The 22,591-nt window shown below is 44.1% G+C and overlaps 1 protein-coding gene across 4 annotated transcripts; it reads right to left on the bottom strand.

Annotated features, from left to right (window-relative positions):
* Positions 1-6,701: 6,701 nt before the first annotated feature.
* Positions 6,702-20,903, bottom strand: LOC141213739 (RNA-binding protein 14-like). 4 transcript variants are annotated; one of them, XM_073665339.1, is made up of 4 exons: positions 20,426-20,902; positions 13,392-14,352; positions 11,635-11,697; positions 9,685-9,822 (listed from the first exon to the last, which is right to left on the bottom strand). In XM_073665339.1, the coding sequence occupies exons 1-3, from the start codon at positions 20,766-20,768 to the stop codon at positions 11,676-11,678; spliced, it is 1,326 nt and encodes a 441-aa protein (XP_073521440.1). In that variant the 5' UTR covers positions 20,769-20,902; the 3' UTR covers positions 9,685-9,822; positions 11,635-11,675. The 4 variants fall into 4 exon arrangements, with proteins under 4 accessions (XP_073521443.1, XP_073521439.1, XP_073521441.1 ...); XM_073665338.1 differs by lacking the exon at positions 11,635-11,697 and having other exon boundaries at positions 8,809-9,822; positions 20,426-20,903; XM_073665342.1 differs by lacking the exons at positions 9,685-9,822; positions 11,635-11,697; positions 13,392-14,352 and adding an exon at positions 6,702-7,718 and having other exon boundaries at positions 20,426-20,901.
* Between the last annotated feature and the right edge of the window lie 1,688 nt (positions 20,904-22,591).

The following is a 22,591-nucleotide window of genomic DNA, read 5'->3' as shown; positions in this document are numbered from 1 at the left end:
AGGCCCAAATGATTGCTGAACTGTTGCAAGGTGATGCAGAGCCTGTCCGACATCAGAGCCCTGATGATGGGGCTGCCAGCCAAGGCCGGAATGGCGCTGCTGCAGGGGTCCCACCTGTGATCGCCAGCCATACCCGCAACCAGGGTAGTGTGGACCCCCACCTGCAGATGGCCTTGGAGATGCTCGCCGCAGATGATCGTGATGGACAACTACAGCTGATCCTGAAATTCCAGGAGCGAGCGGAGCGCCAGGCACAAGCTGACCGAGAGGCTGCTTAGCGCCGGGCACAAGCTAACCGGGAGGAGCGCCAGGCCCAAGCTGACCGAGAGGCTGCTGAGTGCCAGGCCCAAGCTGACTGACAACACCAGCTGGAGCTAGCCCGGATTCAGAAGGAGTCATCCTCTACGCAGACCCGTGAGTCCAACAGTGCCAACTGCTTTAAACCCCGTCCTGAGCACTTCCCTGTGATGGAAAAGGATGGGGACTTGGACACATTTCTGCGAGGCTTTGAAAAGGCCTGCAGGCAGTATCAGCTGCCCACGGACCAGTGGGCCAGGTACTTAACTCCAGGGCTCCGAGGAAAAGCCTTGGCGGTGTTTGCTTCCCTCCCTCGAGAACAAGATGGAGACTATGAGGCCGTCAAGCAGGCCCTGTTAAGAAAGTACCAGCTGACTCCGGAGGTTTACCGGAAAAAGTTCAGAGCCCTCCAACGTGGACCACATGACACCTACAGTGATGTGGTAGACGGACTCAGAACCAACTTTGAGCAGTGGATCCGAGGACTGTCAGTCACCACCTTCGAGGACCTGAAGGATCTGATGGTGAAGGACCAGGTTCTTCATCTGTGCCCTGTGTAGGTGAGACAGTTTGTGCTTGACCGGGAGCCGAAGGAAGCCGCCAAAGCAGCCCAGATTGCTGATACCTATGAGACCAACCGCACACCAGAGGTGCGGAAGTCAGCCGCCAGCAGCTGGAAAGGGGGTAAGCAGACAGCCACCTCCAGTGTCCCAGCCAGCCGGCCCTCAGTGGGTCCTGCCCCTTCTTCCAGCATCTGGACTGCATTTGACTCCCGTAAGTGCTATACTTGTGACCAAATGGGTCACATCAGCTTTGTCTGCCCGGAGAGGCAGAAGATGAACCCCACACCTAAGGCCCCAGGGCTTACTGCAGCCATTCTTTTTGTGGGTGGGGCGGTTGGCCGGGCTCGGGAGAACTTACAACCCGTTACCGTGGGAAACACAGTCACTGTCGGCCTTAAGGACACTGGCGCAGAATGCAACCTGATCCGCCCTGAGTTTGTGTTACCAGAGGAACTCATTCCTGGGAAGACCCTGTCACCGGGTTTGGGGTTGTCCGCCGTCCCATACCGATGGCCCGAGTTTTCCTGGACTGGGGTGCGGGGAGGGGGTTAAGGGAAGTGGGGGTGTCGGAGAATCTCCCCACTAATGTGCTATTGGGAACTGATCTGGGACGGTTGGTTGCCCGATACATCCCTGACAACCCTCCCAGATCTGATATGTCATGTAATGCCGCTGTCAAAAATGTCAAGGTGATGTCTAATAAAAGTGTGTGTTGTGGTAAAGGGGAACTCAGCCGCCTCACCCCGTGGGGTGATGCTGCTGAGGATCCCCTAAAGCGAGCCAGCATAAGTGCTAGGGGCAAAGGGAGCAGGCACGGACACCAGGAAGCAGGTCATCTCGTGCAGGTGACCAGTGTCACGCTAGATGGTAACATGGTCGGTGGTAGCTGCCCCATGACTAGCACGGCTCCAGAGGTGATGTGGAAGGATGGGGAGAAACACGGGGATCATAGGAAAAGTGGTCCCGTGCCGACGACCCGTGTCATGACGGGACTGTGACATGGCTGGTTATAGCTCCCCTCTTGGGAGCACAGCTCCCAAGGTAAAAATGATGACAGATAAAAAGGTAGGCCGCATAACCAGGCAGGGTAGGAGGAAGGTGTGTCCCCCTGTCAGGAGAATAGCAGGAAGGTGGCCATAGCCTGTCAGAGGTGTGGAGAAAATGTATCCCAAACCGGTCAGGGTGATCGGAAAGCTGGACCCTCAGGTTGATGGGCAAGTGGATCTGCGGCTTGTTGGATAAGCAGGAAGGGTGGCCCAGGAGGTGGGCTAAAGGGGCGATCTGTAAATCACCCCTTATGCCACCTCAAAGATGGGAAGATGTCAGGAAAATATTAATATCAGGGAAATGTCTTTCATATCTGCCTGACATAGATGTTCACCCCCTCCCTTATTCCCCTTCTGCTCAGCACAAAAGCCCCAATTAGCACACGCCTGAGAAATAGCTAATGCAAACAGGGCAAGCCAAGGAGTGTTATAACTTCGTTAGGAAGCAAGCATCTTGTCTCTGAAAGACGCAGGAGGTAATTAAAAACGCAGGCTTGCACTAATTTGCGTGTACCCGCGAGGCGGCTTCCCGAGCCTCAAAGGTAAATTTGTAGACGCACTGACTCCGATATGAAATATGAAATCTTGTGAGTTCCATAGGTCCGACAGTAACAGGACCCATATGTGTAGTGACCAAATCAGCCCAGGAATGTATAGGTAGTTTTCCAGGGCTGTAACCAAAATCAGGGAGCTGTAGCGCAAAAACACCAGAATGGCAGACTGCAGCTATGTGATGTGTGATATCTAAATAAAGATAAAATCATAAGGGAAAAAATGGCATAGTTTGCACGCTTCTGCGATCAACGAGCGATGAGTTATCGCAGAAGTTAGCGTTTTTAATAAAAATGTATAGGCTGGAGACCGGCCCACATGATGTCACCACAAGGGGCGTGTGGGCAGATCTCCCCTTAGGTATAAGAGAATCCATGGAGAAGACAGGAGCACTCATTGCCAGGGGGGAATAAGAATTATAAGCAACAGGTCCTGTTCAATAACAGCATAATCTAACTGGGGAGCCCCTCCTCCACCTATATTGAATCGTCTCAGCGATTGTATAGTGTAAGTAAAGCTATCTTCTTTTACCCTGTTTATTTTATGTAACTGCGTATGTATTTTAATGTCTCCTTTGTAACATCCTTGTATATATTTTTCCTAAACACTGCCTCCCTTTTGGATTAAACCTAAAATTTAATAGCTCTGTTTCTTTTGTTCTGTAATCGTTCCCTTCCTCAAAGCTATATACGCTACCAAAACGCGGGGCGTCCGGCCAGGCCTGTATTATATTTCAAACTCGGCCGGTGGTGGCAGAGAGTATTAATAATTGGGCTATCGTGAAGCTGACAGTGACCGTACGGAGGGCGTTAAACACGGATTCCAGGCTGTGGAACCCAGGGTGTTGCGCCATACGCTCACTGGTCGCTTACCGATACCTATGTAGAGAGTAGTCTGGATCGCGTGCTCGTGACTCCGGACGAAATACTGACAGCGTGACGGCACGGTGAGATATTGCGTGATCTCCCCGGTGTCGTCCCCCTGTGTGTGTTGGAATTCCTGACACTCATTACTCAAAACCCATTAGAAATTGCTTGATTCGAGTAACGAGCATCCGAGCATTTTAGTACTCGTTTTTCTCCAATCATTATCCATTTGTTGAAACCATCCTCTTTTCAACTTCAGCTTTTTTATTTACAGATGGTGTTATGTTTGTATTAAAAATTTGTTGAAATTTCATTGAATCCATTCTTCCCTCTACCCGTGAAATGTTGCCAGTGCCATTGGCTGCAACACAACCCCAAAGCATGATTGATCAACTCCCATGCTTAATGGTTGAAGAGATGTTGTTTTCCTGAAATTCTGTGCCCTTTTTTCTTTACACATGCCATTGATCATTGTGGCCAAAGAGTTCTATTTTAACCATATTGGTCCACATGACTTGTTTCAAAAATGCTCTCACTGAAATTTTGCTTTGTCTTCCAGACCTTGTCTTGACCTCCACTGTTCCTGTTAACTGCCATTTCTTAATTACATTTTGAACTGAGTAAAGGGCAACTTGAAAATGTTTTGCTATCTTCTTAGAGTCTTCTCCTACTTTATGGGCCTCCAACATTTTCATTTTCAGAATGCTAGGCTGCTTAGAAGAACCCATGGCTGCTGTTTTTTAGCACAAGGTTAGAGGAGGCTGGGTTTTTATAAAGCTGGGAAATTTGCATCACCTGGCCTTTCCTAACAATGATAATGAACAAGCCATAACCCTAGCAGGCTAATTAAGGTCTGAAACCTTGTTCAAAATTATCTGAACACACAAATCTCTTAAGTGTGCCCGAACGTTTTCATCGGGCTATTCTCCTTTTTGCAAGTTTTAAAGTGACTATATTTTTTTTTGCCAAAAGTACAAAAGAAATGTGTCATCTTTAGCTTTAGGCCTTTTAGAGATCATTTCACCTTCAACTTGCTTAACTGTTCACAATAACAGTAATTTTGACCAGGGGTGCCAAAACCTTTACATGCCACTGAAAAAAAAAGGGGCTGAGGGGGACATCATATTATATGAGAGATTGTGGGGAACATTATACTTGGAGCTGTGAGGGATATTATACCTGGGCTGTGGGGACTTCATAATATATACTATTTGGGGGGCATCATATTGTATAGGGGATTGTAGGGGACATTATACTGGGGGCTGTGGAGACATCATACTGTAAAGGGGGCTTTGGTGACCATATTCTATAGGGGTCTGTGGTGGACTTCATACTGTACATTGGGGGTTGTTGTAGACATACTGCATAGGGAGCTGTGGTGGACATCATAGTGTATATTGGGGGCTGATGTGGCTATCATACTGTTCAGGCTGCTGCAGTGACAATCATACCATGTGGGGGGATAGTGTGAGGAGGGGGTAGATTGGAGAGGACAACGTGGTGGGTAGTATGTGGGCATAGTGTGTAAAGGGAGCACAGAATGGATATGGAGAGGGGGCAGAATTAAATGGGGGCATAGTATGGAGAGAGTTTAGCATGGCAGGGAGACAGTGTGGCGATCTAGAGTGTGTAAGGAAAACCAGTGGAGAGGGGACAGCCATGGTATGGGCCGTGGTTCAGCAGGGCGAATGGTTATATCTGATAATGGCAGACATTGGGGTGGTTGTAGCTGATAATGGCACAGTGGGGTGGTTATAGATCATTAAGGCAGACATTGTGGAGATCATATACCATTGGAGGCTTATTTGGGGCATAGTATGGACAGATTTTTATGCAGAGGATATTAAATGACACTCTTTTTATGGTCATTGTGTCAGGATGTGCTGCAGAAGACTGGAGAAGAGAGAAGCCTGCAGAGAAGAGCAGTGGATGAGAAAATTCATCATGGTGTCAGGACAAGATGGAGATGAAAAGAAACGACTCAATCAGAAAATATGTCACCTATAAGGTACCTGGATGTACATGTTTACTTGTTGATACTGACTACATTTCATCAGTACTGTGGTTCCTGTATGGTCCACAGTCTGATAAAGAATGATAACAATAGTAAGGAGATGCTGGGAGTTAGGCTATGTGCCCACGATGCAGAAATGCTCCGGATTTTTCCTGGGCGTTTCTGCATCTCCCTGGCAGAAAAAACGCATGCGGATTTTACAATCGTTTGTCAAGCGTTTTTAGCATGCGATTTTGCATGCTTTTGTCAAGTGCTTTTCCAAGCGATTTTAGCATCACTTGGAAAAGTGCTTGAAAGTTGGTCACACAATATAAATCTATGCAACCGGCATGGATTTATATTGTGTGACCAACATAATGTTAAAAAAAGAATTAGAACGTAAAAAATAACCTTATACTCATCTTTCCGGTGGCCTTGGTCTGCTCCCGGCGTCGCTGCTGGCTCCGTGGCAGGTACCGGTAATGTAAAAGGGCCTTCCATGACGTCAGCTGTCGCGTGACCTGTCACGCGACCACTGATGTTGGCGGTCGCGTGACCTGTCACATGACCGCTGACGTCATGGAAGGTCCTTTTACATTACCGGTACCCGCCACGGAGCCAGCAGCGACGCCGGAAGCAGAGCGGGGGCCATCGGAAGGTGAAAATGCACTCTGTTGAGCCTCAGCCCTAAAGTACATCACTTTTTTATTACTGTTGATGGTATTATTTGGTGAAAAAGCTCACAATTCCAGTGGTAGTGGTCTTCAGAGCTTCTTACCTGACCCATCAGAGTGGGAGGGGGGATGAGTGAGGGCACTTTGGTCATCAACCCATTGCTTTACTTAGGGGCTGAGCATTAATCGGATGTGGGGGGGGTAGCTTTCGATTTAATCTGCCTAGAGCACCAAAATACCTTGTTCAGGCCTTGCATATAACTAAAGGGAGTTACCTCCCTCCATGCTCAGGATCATATTGTGGGCTGTACCTTGGACCTGATTCACACCAAGCTGGAATTCCTAGTATTTCCAGGTACAAAAACACCTTCAGATCAGCACTTGGTTTCAGTTATACAGGGTGGGCCATTTATATGGATACACCTAAATAAAATGGGAATTGTTGGTGATATCAACTTCCTGTTTGTGGCACATTAGTATATGGGAGGTGGAAAACTTTTCCAGATGGGTGGTGACCATGGCAGCCAATTTGGATCCAACTTTATTTTTTTCAATGGGAACAGGGTCATGTGACACATCAAACTTATTGAGAATTTCATACGAAAAACAGTGGTGTGCTTGGTTTTAACGTAACTTTATTCTTTCATGAGTTATTTACAAGTTTATGACAACTTATAACATGTGTTTAAAGTGCTGCCCATTGTGTTGGATTGTCAATGAAACCCTCTTCTCCCACTCTTGACACACTGATAGCAACACCACAGAAGAAATGCTAGCACAGGCATCCAGTATCCATTGTTTCAGATGCGGCACATCTCATATCTTCACAGCATAGACAATTGCCTTCACATGACCCCAAAGATAAAAGTCTAAGGGGGTCAGATCGGGAGACCTTTGTGGCCATTCAACTGGCCCACGACAACCAATCCACTTTCCAGGAAACTGTTCATGTAGGAATGCTCGGACCTGACACCCATAATGTGGTGGTGCACCATCTTGCTGGAAAAACTCAGGGAAAGTGCCATCTTCAGAGCATAAAGAGGGCAACATATCATCATGTAACAATTTCAGATATACAGTGGCATTAAGGTTTCCATTGATGAAGAATGGCCCACTATCTTTGTACCCCATATACCACCAATTTTTGTGTTCCAACCGTCTTGGAGGGATCTATCTACTGTGGGTTAGTGTCAGACCAATAGCGGTGGTTTTGTTTGTTAATTTCACCCTTCACAAAAAAGTTTGCCTCATCACTGAACATAATGTTCTGTGTAAACTGTGGGTCCTGTTCCAATTTTTGTTTTGCCCATTCTGCAAATTCAGTGCGCCGATCTGAGTCATTCTCGTTGAAATGCTGCAGCAGCTGGATGTTGTAAGGGTGTTATTTGTGAGTAGCTAATATCCGCCAAGGGGATGTTCGACTGATGCCACTCTCCAGTGACATGCGGCGAGTGCCAAACTATGGGCTCTTGCTGAATGAAGCTAGGACAGCCACTGATGTTTCTTCATTAGTGACAGTTTTCTTGCATCCACATTTTGGCCAATCCAACACTGAACCTGTTTCACGAAATTTGGCAAGCAGTTAGCTAACTGTAGCATGGGAGATGGGTGGTCTCGTAGGGTGTCTTGCATTGAAATCTGCTGCAATGACCCGGGTACTGCGTTCACTAAACGTCAACACAATTTCTATCACTCCTCACGTGTTAACCTCTGTGACATGTCAATGGCTGTAAACAAAGAGAAACTTGTAAATAACTCATTAAAGAATAAAGTTACGTTAAAACCAAGCACACCGTTGTTTTTCTTATGAAATTCTCAATAAGTTTTATGTGTCACATGACCCTCTTGCCATTGAAAAAAAATAAAGTTCGATCCAAAAATGGTCAACACCCATCTGGAAAAGTTTTTCCCCTACCATATACTAATGTGCCACAAATAGGAAGTTGGCATCACCAACCATTCCCATTTTATTTAGGTGTATCCATATAAATGACCCACCCTGTATATCTATCCTATTTGCACAGATAATTTATGGAATTACTGAAGGTGGTTTTCTCATTATAAAGACTGATCTCAATCCAAAAATGGTAATAAAAATAAAACTATAACTCTACATTTTAATGTATGTGAATTTATACTTCTGTTCACATGCGTACAATAGCACTCGCTTTTTATTACACAACTAGACCCCATACATCTCAGCTAACATTACATGATTTTGATGTTCATTTACATCTGAATTTTTTTCTATTTACTTGTGTCAAGTGATTGTGTAGTGATTCCCTATATATAATGCCCATGTTTTTCACCAGAATTCACCATCTCAGTTACCCGAAGTTCCTGTTATAAACTGCACACTGTTCCACATATACTCTTTTCTTGGTGGGTGGAGAAGGGGCACACAAACTCGTATCAGTGTTTCTGATTATGCAGCTCCTGTCACATAGATATAATGAGAATCCCAGTTCAGCTTCCATGAATGTTTATTTATGGTCTATTAACTTATTTTGAAGTATATAATAAACTGTATCATCCCAGTAGGTAGCAGATCATATGTGCTGATGTGCAGGGAGACTAAAATATAAAGCAATATAAAATCTAAAAAGAGAAGCAGATGAGGCGTGTACACTTCACAGAACACGCAAAACACCAAAAAGTAATCAATTGAAGGGTTCCGGGACCATTAAATATGTATTTTCTAAACCGCTTCATTAGTAGTCTGCATATCACCAGCTAACAGTTTAGGCGAAGTGGCTGTGATCTGAAGAGGAAAGATTGGATATTAATTTAAATAAATAATTCTAGAAAAATCAAAACTAAAACATGGAAAGTTTAATTGCATTTAATTAGGAAAAATACAACAGGAGAACTTCAAATTAAAATATCAATATCGACCAGAAAGTCTTGCATGAAAAATACAGTTAGCACTAAAATTATAAAAGGATCACAATAAGTTGCATTTTCATAAAAATATATATACCAAGTTTGTGGCCAACGCAGATAATAAAAATGTGTCTCCTATTGCAGCAGGCAGCCGTTTGGTCTCAAGGGGTCAACAACTTCTTGGTTACATACAAATTGGCTTTGTCTTGCGCGACAAAGGTGTGTTGTGTTTAAAAAAGAAGTCAAACATGGATCAAACACTATTTTCTTTTGATCAAAACATTTCATATCACGGGGGAACACCTGTTACCTGTTTCATGGTAAACCCTTCCCTCCTTTACACCATGTCAACTAACAGGCACAAGCTTAGAATATATAACGGTGTGTGAAGCAACATAAAAAACACCCAAGCCCCCTATATCTGACATGTGAAAATAAACGGAGAGGTTTCTCCTCATATGAAAGAAAAAACATTGAGAACTGATCAAGAAAGCCTTAATGCCATATCCATACCTAGTTTGTTATGAAACAAGGATTTTTGGACTGCAGAAGTTATGTACACAAAGAAAAAGTGAAAGGGCTGTAATAAAACGTGTCAGTGCTTATCAAAACGAATTTGATCACTTGAAACCTGACTGGTGGTGAAGGGTAACAGTGACTTTATTAGAATATTCTGTACACTTTAGGGACATTATCACCCTATATTCTAAAAACACTTGTCCGACATCACACCAGAGATGCTGTTACATACGTCGCGGATAATTGGGTGCTTGTGCCGCTCTTAGATAATCATTGTAAGCTGCATATTGAGGATACTCAGATTGTGTTTCAGCTGTCTGGTGAAAATCCATTTGTGCCTTGGGCGGCGATCGACGGAAGGAATCCTGTGGCTTCTGTGCTAAACGGCGATAATCAGATAGTTCAGAGTAACGGCGGTCAGGAGCGATCCTGCGGTCGAAACACAAAAGGAGGTTTTTTTAATACTACTACAAAAAAAAAAAAAAAAGCGCACCGTAAACTACACAAGTAGTAACTAGAGAAGAGGTCCGTTAAAAAAAAAAAAAAAGTACACTCCAAGGCCACATTAATACGTTCAGTATTTGACATAAGTATTTGTAAGCCAAAACCAGGAGCGAGTGAAAAATGCATAAGTGGTGCATGTGTTTCTATTAACTTTTCCTCTGATTGTAAGCTAAAAACAGGAGTGAAACAAATACTGACCAAATACTGAATGTGTGAACGTGGCCTAAATGAGTTTTCAGCATTGCTCCAGTCGTGATGTTACTACATGTGGCATTGTGACTAGGACGACGCACAGCATCCGGAGGACTGAAACGATTAGAAGGTCTTTAATAAAGTGTGTGGCACAGTAAACTTGGGGTCTCCATTGATCAACATTTTCCTGTAGATTGCTGGTGTTTTCAGGAAAATTCAGAGTGCCTAGGTTATGTCCTTACACTGCTGCTAACTATCATTAAAAGCCCTCCTGTACCAGAGTAGTGATTTAGCCTCTCATCGGACATGACAGTTAAAAAAAATAAATAAAAATAACACCAGTTGTTTGTCATGTGAATATCCGCCTCGCATCACCTATTTTCTAAATAAAATAGGTTAAAAAATAAGTGCAGATTAGATTATATATATATATTTTTTTTATTATTTTTTTAAAAGGTGGCAGAGTTAATTTTTTCTACTACAGAGCTCCAAACTCCCAGCATGTACAAAGACAATAGCCGTGATGTAATTCTGTCTGCCTGCAGCTACCACTAGAGCTTACTACATACTGTTAATAAATTAATGGTGCCTTCATCAGCTTGATTTGGTCACAGTGATGTTTAAAGCCAAGCTCACACATCCTCTGCTGCACATAAACAATTGAAAAATCTAGTAAACAATTTACTTCAATGTTCCTTATCCATAACTTTTGGCAATTGCTCTAGCCCTGGAAAAGATACGTGTAGGTCTGTATTAAACTAGAAAATAAAAGCATGCAGTAAGCGTAAAAACGTTTGATATTGGTGGCTGCAGGCAGCCAGAACCTCTCATTTTTCACATAGTGTGTATTAAATGTTTCATCTCTTCACAAAATGTAGGATAAATATCACCCCACCACCGTCCCATCCACCCCCAATTCAGAACTTTAGGAATAATACCAGGAAAAAAAAAAATCTATAACGTTAAAGGGGTATTCCAACTTCCTAAGGCAGGAATATCTATATCCTGTGCTGTTCACAGGAGGTGGCGACTCCGGAAACAACTTGGCAGCCTTAACTACGCCATTTCTAAATCTTGCATAAAAGTGAAGAATTATATAAAGAGTAGGGTTGAGCGAGTATGTTCTGTCCGAGTATGCTCGGGCCGAGATTCGAGTATTTACAGCTGCTCTGTGATATGGTTGAATCGCTCCCGTGTGCATGATTTGCGACTGTTTGACAGCTTTATTACATGTGAGGAATGTGTAAGAAATAGACATTCCTCACATGTAATAAAACTGTCAAACAGTCGCAAATCATGCACAGGGAGCGATTCAACCATATCACAGAGCAGCTGTAAATACTCGAAACCCGGCCCGAGCATACTTGGCGAAAGGGTTAATAGAACATACTCGCTCAACACTAATAAAGAGCATAGCACAGCCAGGTTGACTATTTCTGGGTTCCCATAGAGGCAGATATTCCCATCTCGGAGATAAATGGATGTGAATGACCCTTTAATAACTGGTTAAATAGTATTAGTAAGTTGGATAAGTCAATTATTTACCTATATATGTGAAGGGGATTTGGAGCACTGTATCAGAAACATCAGCTCCTGTGTCCTCCAAAGCTATTAACGAGAAAGTTACATTATGAAGTTAAACAGTACTACTACCCAACAATGGCAGGGTTTTACAATAGTGATATCTACACCTAGTTGTGAACAATTCAATGTTTTCCACTAGACTGCAGCTAAAGCTCAATAATAAAAATCTAAAAACTCTTGCAGCCTTATAATGACACTACACTGCTTAGATGCTAGAAAACCCCAGAAAAAAAGTGCAGCAAGCAGGGCAACACAATAAAACATATATATTTTATTTAGGTCTCATTAAAAAGCATACAAGAAAGAATAAAATAAGCAATAAAAAAATGACAAAGTATTCAGACATATGAAAGAAATGGTTGGTGAGCCCCTGACGAAGCACCTGTGAAATGTGTGTCGTGTACATGGTGTGTGAACCACTGCATTTCTTACATTGGTTGAATTCGCTGGTTATCAGGGTAATTTTATGGTTCACAGAACCCACTATTACTTATCTTTGTTCCCCTGTATTTACTCAAGAAACTTTTTTTCCATTATTCTTTGAAAGGACAATATACGCATTTTCACCAGCAGCTACTTATCCCCACATTGTATATTACAAATTGTGTTTGATATTTACATGTATAAATTCTATGGGTTATTTTTTGGCTCACCCATTTATTTCTTTTATGTCTGTGTACTTTGACAATTTTTTATTGTTTCATATATGCTTTTTAATGAGACCTAAATAAATTGTATGTGTTTTATTGAGTTACCCTGCTTACTGCACCTTTTTCTTGGTTTTCCATTATCTAATAAGAACAGTGGGACGAACCTCTTTTGGTTCTGGGTCACAGCTTTTTCGGTTTTCTTACTGATTAGATGATAGGTAACAAAGGTTGACAACATTCAACTTCCTAGCTGTGACTTAACAGATATATGGTGGACCAACTATTGAGACTCCTATCTCGCCACTCTTTGGTCACGTCACCCTCTGCCACAATGACTTACTCCCTCCTCTAATAATTAAACATAGACCCTAAAACGTACTAACCAAAGAAAATGTCCCAAAATCCAACAATTCACTGAGAGGTGCATATTACTGCTTTGATACTGAAGGACCTAACTTTACAGACCTTACGGTTTTTATACTACTTTCTGTATACTAACAATGCACTGAGGAAATAATTACTTTCATCCCATTTAAACAATATACGGCAGAATACAAATATCCAGTAGGCAGCTGTCCATAAAGAACGCACTGCAGAGGGACATCAGGAGGTGTGAAAAAATGAGGGAGAGGTTTAGGTAAGTCTAACTTCTTAAAAGTTAGAAGTAGAGCAACCAATTTGTTTTAGGAGGGGATAAGACAACGTGGGGGGGGGGGGGGGTGGAGGAGAACTTGCTGTGGTCACTGGAGATGATGGAGGCAGTGTAGGGTAGTGGGGAGGAGTACTACTCATATTACCAAGGGGAGTTCTAGCCTGACTACATAGCAAGTGATGTGTAAAGCCTATCCAAGTTTTAGTGTGAATCCAGCATATAGCATGTCACTGCAGGCTCCTAACTTTTGTAACTGGCTTCTAAACCTAGCATAATTTGGCTTGGGCTAGCCCAATAAAAGAACACAAAAATGCCCATTCCCTGCTAAGAGCAAAAAGGACACATTACTGATTCACCTATTTGGGTCTTATGTAATGGTAATCTCAACCCAGCCTAGCTCGCTTGATTTTACTTACCTTTTATAAGCATCTGACGCTTTCTTGAAGCTATCTGAGGTAGCACTTCGTGGTGGTGGAAGACAGGCACGCTCATACATGAGCGCATCATTTGTAGCCTGAAGGGATGAATAAGCAGCCTGTGTCCCAAGGCCGGAGATTTGGGAGGGGTCATAGGCGGTACCTTGCTGCTGACGATATGCAGTAGCCGACGCATAGGGAGTAGTGGTGGAAATGGATCCATAAGGGTTGGCTGCAGTCTGGGTTGTGTAGGACGACGCCATGGCAGGAATCTGTGCAGCGTATCCTGTGGTTAGAGTAGGAACTTGTTGCCGATAAGCTGCAGCTGTCTGGGCATTATATGTAGCGGTGTCTGCACCATATGTTGCGGTCTGGCTCTCATATCCAGTCTGATTCACAGCAGCAGCGGCGGCACGAGCAGCATAGGCAGAAGCCAACGCCGACGTCTGACTACTATAGGCGGACGACAACGATGGAGTAGTCTGGACCCCATAGGCGGATGACAATGAAGAATAGTCTGTCGCTGCAGTACGATACTTCTGTGCAAGTGCAGTGGAGGTCATTGCTTCCTCATAGTATGCTCTTGTGGGCGACCTCCGCAGGGGACTCCTGTCTCGCGAATAGTACATTGGGGAAGGTGGACGCACTCTGCTGTCGTAAGTATCATATTGCTCATAATCTCCACCATAACGCTCATATGGCGATTTCAAAGCATAGGACGCATAAGTCGCTTCGGTTGCTCTCCTGCGGTTATATGCTTCAGAGCGGCTCTGCGGTGCATCTCGGTATTCATAAGACCTACGTGAGCGACCGCTATGAGAGCTACCGTTACCGCCCATAGGCTTATTAGCCTTACTGGACATCTCCACATTAATCCGTTTGCCTCTTAAATCTCTGCCATTCAGTTTGTCGATAGCTTCCCTAGCGTCGCTTTCTTTTTCCATGTGAACGAACGCATAGTCTGATGAAGTAGCATACAAGGAGAGGAAAAAAAAAATATGTTATACATCTTTCAGAATTTATTAAGTACCTACACTGTAATATTTTCAAATGTATGTCATAGGCCGTAGATCAAATGTCATTCAGAGAATGAAAAAATGCACAATACTAAAGAACGGATCTATAGTGTACAATCGCCAAGCCCCAAATTAATCAAGGAGTCGAACTGTATAATATCCTCCTACTTAATGTTAAGTGTAATTGTATAATGATATTACAGCATTAGATCTAATTGCTCTGATCATATTTGCATAGCCAGATCTGTCACACCAAATACTGGTGGCAACTCACAGACCCAACTGACATAAAATAGGGGCCATTGGGTTCTACTGTGGTATCAGCCGTGGTGGTGGGGGGGAAATATCAGCGCCGTGTACAGAGCTATTCTTTCCATCAGAATGGAGACAACCAACAGAGCCAGCAATGCACGTTTGTAGAGACGAAGGCCAGGTTTACACCACCCAATAGCCAGTTTGGACAGGCCGATCACATTAAATATGTTCCCAGAGCAATCAGCAATAGATCGTTCAGTACAGGCAGGCTGTCAATGTACTCCATAACACGTCCTGTTTACGTAAGGCCACATGCTGCCAAGAACGATTAGTTTTTTAGCAAACCAAAAGATTACTTCACCAGACAAATGAGCATTTGCTCGCTCGTTGGGGGATTGGAAGCCTGCTTACACTGCACAATCATCGGGATAGACTGTAGATTAAAAAGAATTAAAAGGGATGTCCAGTCCAAAGCTACAAGTCTGCAGTCACTTTATGAGGCTGCAGACTTGTGAATCCTCACAAGGCGCGCACTGCACGCTGCGAGGAATCTCTGGTGCCAGGAGCGGCAGTCATGTGACCGCAAGTATGCAATATGAATACTCATGACCACATTACGAGTAGACTATTTCATGCCTCGCTCAATGCAAGTATGTAGCCAGGAGTATGCATATCATATACTTGTGGTCACATGACCGCAGCCAGAGAATCTATGTGAGCGGCGCTTTGCGCATGCCCGGGAGATGAAGGAGACCAATGCACGTCACAGGACCCTGTGACGTGCAGGGGAAGGGGGAAATATGATAACTAGGCACATAGGCGGGAATTTTCGGGGATTAATAAACAAATAGGCGGCGATTTCTTGGCGTCCCCCGGACGCTAAACCTGTGCAAAGAGGAGTTGATAGAAACAGATTTCTCTGCAATCAAACCTCTACTTTGGGCCATACAGCTATGTATGGATTTACTTTTCTATAACCTGTATACCCATAGTAGAGGTCTGATATCTCCCAGGGGGTGACAGATTCCCTTTAAAGAAACTAATGTGATCAGAGATTTTCCATTTAATACGGCAGATGTTGGCTGTAAGCCAATAAGGAAATATAAAAAGTGCTAAAAACTGAGGGTTTTTTTGTGTCCACTTATATGGTGATTTCAGGACCTAGCTTTCATACTCCTGTGACTATAGGCCACGGAACAGCTGTGATGCATCCTGGCATCTGAGAACTATGTGAGAAACTGTTATGAGAGCTACGGTCACTGCTGATGCTTTATTGGCCAACTTTACATTAATCAGTTTGCCTCATATCTCTTCCCGTTTGTTGATCGCCTCCTTAGTCACTCATTTTGGATGGGAACGAGTTGAATAAAACAACTAATAATGAAGCTGACCAAACTGTATGACATGTTGACTAACTTGTTACCCAGGGATTGTTCCATCTTCACCACAAAAGGAGAAGAGGTCGTAAAAATATTTTTCTTAAAAGCAAACCTGTCAGCAATAATTTACACAGACAATCGATACCTTTGTGACCCCAAAATGTTCTTCCAGCAGTGAGACACAACCTTTTGAAAGTATATGTAAATGATGCTGCAAGTGCATTGGGCCGTGTCCATGTATTTCCAACGCCTCAGTTTTCATCGCCTGGTGCCATCCTCTTCTGGATGATTGAGAGATCGTTGGCATGGCAGACACACAGATGTGAAAGTACTTCACATGTACAATGAGAAGACCATGCACATAGACATGATGTAATACATCAAACAACCTGTCAACCAGAAGAGGGCGGCACAAGGCGAGGAATACATAGACCAGCCGAGACGTAGAAGTGCATCATCACACCCCAGTGCACTTCCATCCTCATTTACACATGCCTACTTATTGTGATTTCTCATAATTCTTTTTTGTTTTAAAGTGCTTCAAGTAAGGGGTGGTGAAAAAAAACGCTGAAAAAACGCAGGTGTCAAGTTTTTTGTGCCTAAACCAGAATGAGATTTTTTCCACTGAACTTTATGTACATACATAAGGCTATGTTCACACATGTTTTTTTTTCCAGCAGCAAAACCTGATCTCTTGCCAGGATGTTGTTCTGGATTTTTGTGTGCGTTTTTTCACTGCCATTTTGTCTCAGTTATGCATGTACATAAAGTTCAGTGAAAAAAAAAAATCTCATTCTGGTTTAGGCACAAAAAATGCTGAAAAAACACTGAAAGTGACATGCTCTATATTGCAAAAAAACATGCAAAGCACAAAATCCTGAACAAATAAAAAAACAAGGTGTGCATGACATTTCTGGAATTTCATAGACTTTGCTGGTATTGCAAAACGCAGCTGAAGTTTTGCATAAAAAACCATGATGTGTGAACATAGCCTAAGAGACAAAAGGACAGTGAAAAAAAACCACCCCAAAAAAAAAAAAAAGCCAAAAAAGCAAGAAAAAAAAATAGCAACAAAAATCCTGAACAACTTCCTGGCAAGAGATCAGGTTTTGCTGCAGAAAAAAAACATGATGTGTGAACATAGCCTAAAGCTCTTTACTAGGGATGAGCAAGTTGATTCACAGACCCTGGTTCAGTGGCAATGTGAGTAGTCTTTGACAACTGGACTGGAGACCTGCAACCCAGATCCTATCTGCCAGCATCCCCAGCTCCACTACTGGTTAGCGGGCCTGGTGCAAAGTTATAACTGCAGCAATACGCACACAAGACATTGCACCAGGCTGACAATCAAAGGAGGAGTCATGGATGTCAGCAGGTAAGTGGAGGTTCTCAGGCTCCCACCCAATAGCCATGAACTAATGACCCGTGCGCTGGAGCAGGGCCCTGCAAATCGATCCACTCTACTCTACTTTTTACTCATCCTGTCAGGCTGTGTTCAGATGGAGGGTTTTTTTTGTAGGTGGACAAAACCTTGCGTTTTTCTAGTAGAAAGTGCTTCAGAAAATGTTGCATTGTTGGGGAAGTTTTTTCTCTTTACTTGAAGTGTTTTTTCTTTTTGTTTTAATTTCAGCATTTTAATTGGATGTGTCAAGTTTTAAGCAGATTTCAAGAAGAATATGCCTCAGAGATAATGTCACTTTTTTCCCCACAGGGCGTTTCTCAATCTTAAAGGGAACCTGTCACCAGAACAAAACTCTATTAACCTGCAGATATGGGGTTAATCTGCAGGTTAATAGCGTTATTATGCTGCCCGGCGCCTGCATGCAGCTGGACGCTGCGGGGAGAAAATTAACTTTATTCTCCCCAGCAACGTGCCCATCTCAGGCACGGGGACGGCGCCAGCACGGATTTAGGCACCACAGAGCGGTGGCTGTAACCACGCCCCTGGCCCTAACACTGCTTCTGCATCAAGGTCACCAGTCAGTCAGGGGGGTGCGGTTACAGCTTCTGCTCTGTATAGAGTGGTGACTGAACCAGTGTCGGCGCCGCCCACGTCACTGAAACAGGAATGCTGCCGGGGCAAATAAAGTTAATTTTGTCTCTGCAGCGTTGGTCTAAGTGCAGGCGCCAGCTAGCATAATAATGCTATTAACCTGTAGATTAACAGCATTTTGGGTTTTTTTGATGACCGGTTCCCTTCGAGAAAAAAAAAAAAAAAATCATGTACGAAAAAATTATTTACCATAGACGCAAAATAGGAAAAAGTTTTCCAAGCATTGTTTAAGTGTCTCTACACACTCAAAAGAAAAAAAAACAGCTTAAGGCCATTTTCACTCAGTTTCTGGAGATGTTTTGCTCCAAAAATCCTTGGAAAACTCTTTCAATTTATTTCTATGGGAAATCCACTTCATTGTTCATGTGAGGGTTTTTAGAGTTTATTAGGGTACATGCCCACAATCAGGAATAGCAGCTTTTTGGACGCAGCCCACTTGCGCTGTGTCCAAAAGGCTGCGTTCTACATTAGAAGCAGTGGATGGGATTTATAGGAATTCCATGCCCACTGTGCTTCTATCTGACGCTGCGTAAACTCGCCTGCTGCGTGGGTTAATGAGCAGTAGCATGTCAGTTTCTGTTGTGGAGACCATAGTCTCTGCAAAAGAAATTTCCACAATAGAATTTATTGGATGCGTTAAATCCGCATAGTTCACTGAACACGAGGATTTAACTGCGTATTGAGAATGCAGCGAATATACGCTGCTATTTCCTGATCATGGGCACATACCCTTAAAGGGGTGGTCTAAAGTCAAAGTAAGTTTCATTCTGAATCCCTATTTAGTTCCATAATCTAAACTAATATACCTGCGATAAAAATTCCCTAAATACACTATTTAACAGCTTTTCTAACATACTTCCTTTCTTGTGACACTGAGTAGCCCAGCATGCACTGAGATTTTCAAACAAAGAGTCATCAGGGGGCAGCGGTCCCTGCCCACTCCCTGAAACTAAGCATTATCAGTGACACTGGTTTAATGTGATGGACTAATCCCTGTGTGCTGTGCACAATGACAGCGCGCTATGCTGCAGAGAGGAGACGGCAACAGAGCAGTTCCACAATACCTGGTGTGCAGAGACCATTGACATCATCTGCGGGGGCGGCGCTGGTCTCGTATTGTGACACCACTCTGTTGCCGGTTCGTCACTGCTGATCCAAGCCAGCAACAGAGACCGCGCTGTGATTGTGCACAGGGACTAGCCCAGACCCTGAAAGGAGTGCCACTGACGCTAAGTTACAGGGTGGAGACAGAGGCTGCAGCACTGACCGTAGAGTCTGATGACGATTCAAAAGCAAAACATCAAATAGGAAGTTTGGGTGGGGTTAAACTAATAGGGTAGTGAGGTAACGGTAGGGAATTTTTAACGGATGAGTATTAAGACAGTTTAGATTATGGCACTAAATGGATAGGGAATGGAGAAATTTACTTTGGACAACCCATTTAAGCCTTTCTTTCCTTAGAAGGTCCTGATAAAAGCCTGGTGGGGTAGGGATGCACATCACTTCTCTTAAATAGACCCCATATGGAATATATCCTATATAAAAAAAAAAAAGGCAAAATATAACCTCTTCAGGAATAGAAAATGTCTCTAATAAGCGTTTCAAGAAAGGGCTTTCTCCTTGAAAAAAAAATTAATAAAGTAAGTGTGAACATTGTTTTATAGCTTATGTGTATAGCCGGTCTTCAGACGACACTAAACCTTCACCATCGGACTACTGCTCACCCTGCACCAGACGGGAATACTTTTTAAAGGAAACCTCCTGTTCCATCGCACCTCACAGGGAGTATGAGTAACGCAAAAACTGCGATGATAGAAGTGAATGGGGAAATTAACGGCGCGGCTTCCCACATCAAAGTAATGAAAAGCGACTGCGACATCTCGCTATGTGCCCACAGATAAGAGCGCAAACTGGATTAACGACGATAAGGACATTACATAACGTCGAAATATATCCTTGTATACAGGATAACATTTACACGTATTTCCGGAAACTGCATTAATGGCGATAATTGGATTCGGACGCATTACACATCGTCGAAACATCTCTTTCTCACAGGATGATGTTACGTGTGTCTCGACGACTAAATGACAGACTGATGTGGATGGAGCAATACTGTAAACAGGGCTTGTGTGTCCCTCAGCCAACTCCTTTTGGGCACAGGCCACACTAGAAGGGGTTAACTACACAGAGCACTATAGAAACGCGGGGAGAAGGCAACAGGATTCAGTCAGACAAGCGCGCACTAGCGGCCGCCATCTTAGGTCACCCAGCGCTCGGCGGCCATTTTAGTTTCCTCACACACGTCTTCCTTCCTCCGGTCGTTATTACCTTTCACCACATCGCACTCTATCACGTTCCCATACTTTTCGAACAGGGTTCGGAGATCGGAGGCGTCGCAGTCGGTGCCGACATTGCCTATGAATATCTTCCAGGTGTTCTGGGGTCGGGGCTTCGATAGCTCCACCACCAATTTCTTGCCGTGGAGCTCGCGGCCGTTCAGCTCTTCGATCGCCTTCGTGGCGTGGTCCGACACCCTCATGTGAACGAAAGCGTATTGCTTCATGACGGCGCAGCTCACCACTGTGCCGTACTTCTGGAAGAGCTCAGTCAGCTCCTGCTGCGTGGTCCGGTCGTCCACATTACCGACGAAAATCTTAATGGTGTCCCTCATTTTCGTAGCTGAGGTGAAGGGAGGGAAAGAGAGTATGATGGCGGGGGCCCGATGTGCTCACTGCAACACGACGTCCGCGCAGCTGGGAGGAGGAAGAGTCCTGGCTGTGTGTTATCGCGATATGCGCTCCACGCTCCCTTCCTCATTCTCTCACACGTGGGTATAAAAAAACAAAATCATGTCTGTGATAGAATTCGTCTCGTCAGTTTTCATCCCTCAGCTGCGGGTGCTGCCTGGAACCTCAGGGAGGCTTTGTTCACTTCTGAGCATTTAGAAGTTTTTTGTTTTTTTCTCTGAGGTAAAAATAGGATAGAAAAATATTTTTATATTTTTTTTTTGCCAAAAAAAGAGGGAAATATAAACTTTTAAGTAGCGATAGTGGCTGCATTATGTCAGTCAGTGGAAATATGACTGCACTCGGCTATCATCCCGAGTGCAGTCTGTTTTTTTTTTCACAGACATGAATGGGCGAGTGCCATCCAAGTCGCTGAGGCAAATCGTGCACGCTGCGATTTTTTTCCTCAGACCACTCGTAGGAAAAAATTGGGATGTACACGGCCTCATATAATAATATGGGTACGAGCGCTATGCATCAAAACCATGGATAGCACTCGTCCGATTTATACAATGGTCTGCACAAGCCCTTAAGGTGCTTTCACATTGTGTTCTGTATCCCTGTCGGGGAACCGGTCCGAAAGCTCCCACAAAACGGGCTACGGATGCTTGCGCCGACTGGGCCAATAGACTGTAATGGTGACGGCAGAGTGAACATGCACTTTTTTCGGGAGTGTGCGCCTACAGGAGGCGGACACTCAAACGCAGTCTACTGCTTATCCCAAAAATGATGCACATCAGAGACCACATTTGCGCTGCCGTCACCATTACAGTCTAAGGCCCATGCATCCAGACCCCATTTTGTGGGGATTTCGGGGTTGTGTTAGGCTGCGTGCCCACTATGCGTTTAAGCGTTTCCGCAGCGGCAATTCCGCTGCAGAATCGCTTAAACGCTTGGTAGACGGCCTGCCATGTTCCCTAATCATAATCCGCATGTGCTGTGCATATGCTGTGGAAATTTCCGCTGCGGATTATCATTACGGAAAAATCCGCAGCACTACCAATTTTCTTGCATAAACGCGGCATTTTCGCCGCCATTGACTTGCATTGAATCGCTTAATATCCGCATGACTACATGTGCACATGCGGGTATTAAGTGATTCAATGTGCAGATGGTACCCGGGTCTGGAGAAGAGGAGACTCTCATCCAGACCTGGGTACCATGGTACCTGTAAAAAAAAAAAAAAAAAATACACTATACTCACCTTCTGATGGCCCCCCCCCCGGTCTTTTCTACGGCTCGCGATGGTCTAAAAGGACCTGCGATGATGTCATTTAGTCATGTGATGGGTCACGCGACCGCTGACGGCGGTCGCGTGACCTGTCACATGACTAAATGACGTCATGGAAGGTCCTTTCAGACCACGGCGAGCCGTATAAGAGACCGGACGCAGCGGAGAAAAGACCGGGGGGGGGGGGCCATCAGAAGGTGAGTATAGTGTATTTTTTTTTATGTTAATTCTTTTTTTTTTTTTTAACATAAAAAAAAATACACTATACTCACCTTCTGATGGCCACCCCCCGGTCTTTTCTCCGCTGCGTCCGGTCTTTTCTACGGCTCGCGATGGTCTAAAAGGACCTGCGATGATGTCATTTAGTCATGTGATGGGTCACGCGACCGCTGACGGCGGTCGCGTGACCTGTCACATGACTAAATGACGTCATGGAAGGTCCTTTCAGACCACGGCGAGCCGTATAAGAGACCGGAC

The sequence above is a fragment of the Phyllobates terribilis genome, unplaced genomic scaffold, assembly GCF_046119375.1.
Source record: "Phyllobates terribilis strain yellow unplaced genomic scaffold, ASM4611937v1 Scaffold_211__1_contigs__length_3443825, whole genome shotgun sequence".
In the NCBI taxonomy this organism is placed as follows: Eukaryota; Metazoa; Chordata; class Amphibia; order Anura; family Dendrobatidae; genus Phyllobates; species Phyllobates terribilis.
This window is presented reverse-complemented; position numbering and strand designations above follow the sequence as displayed.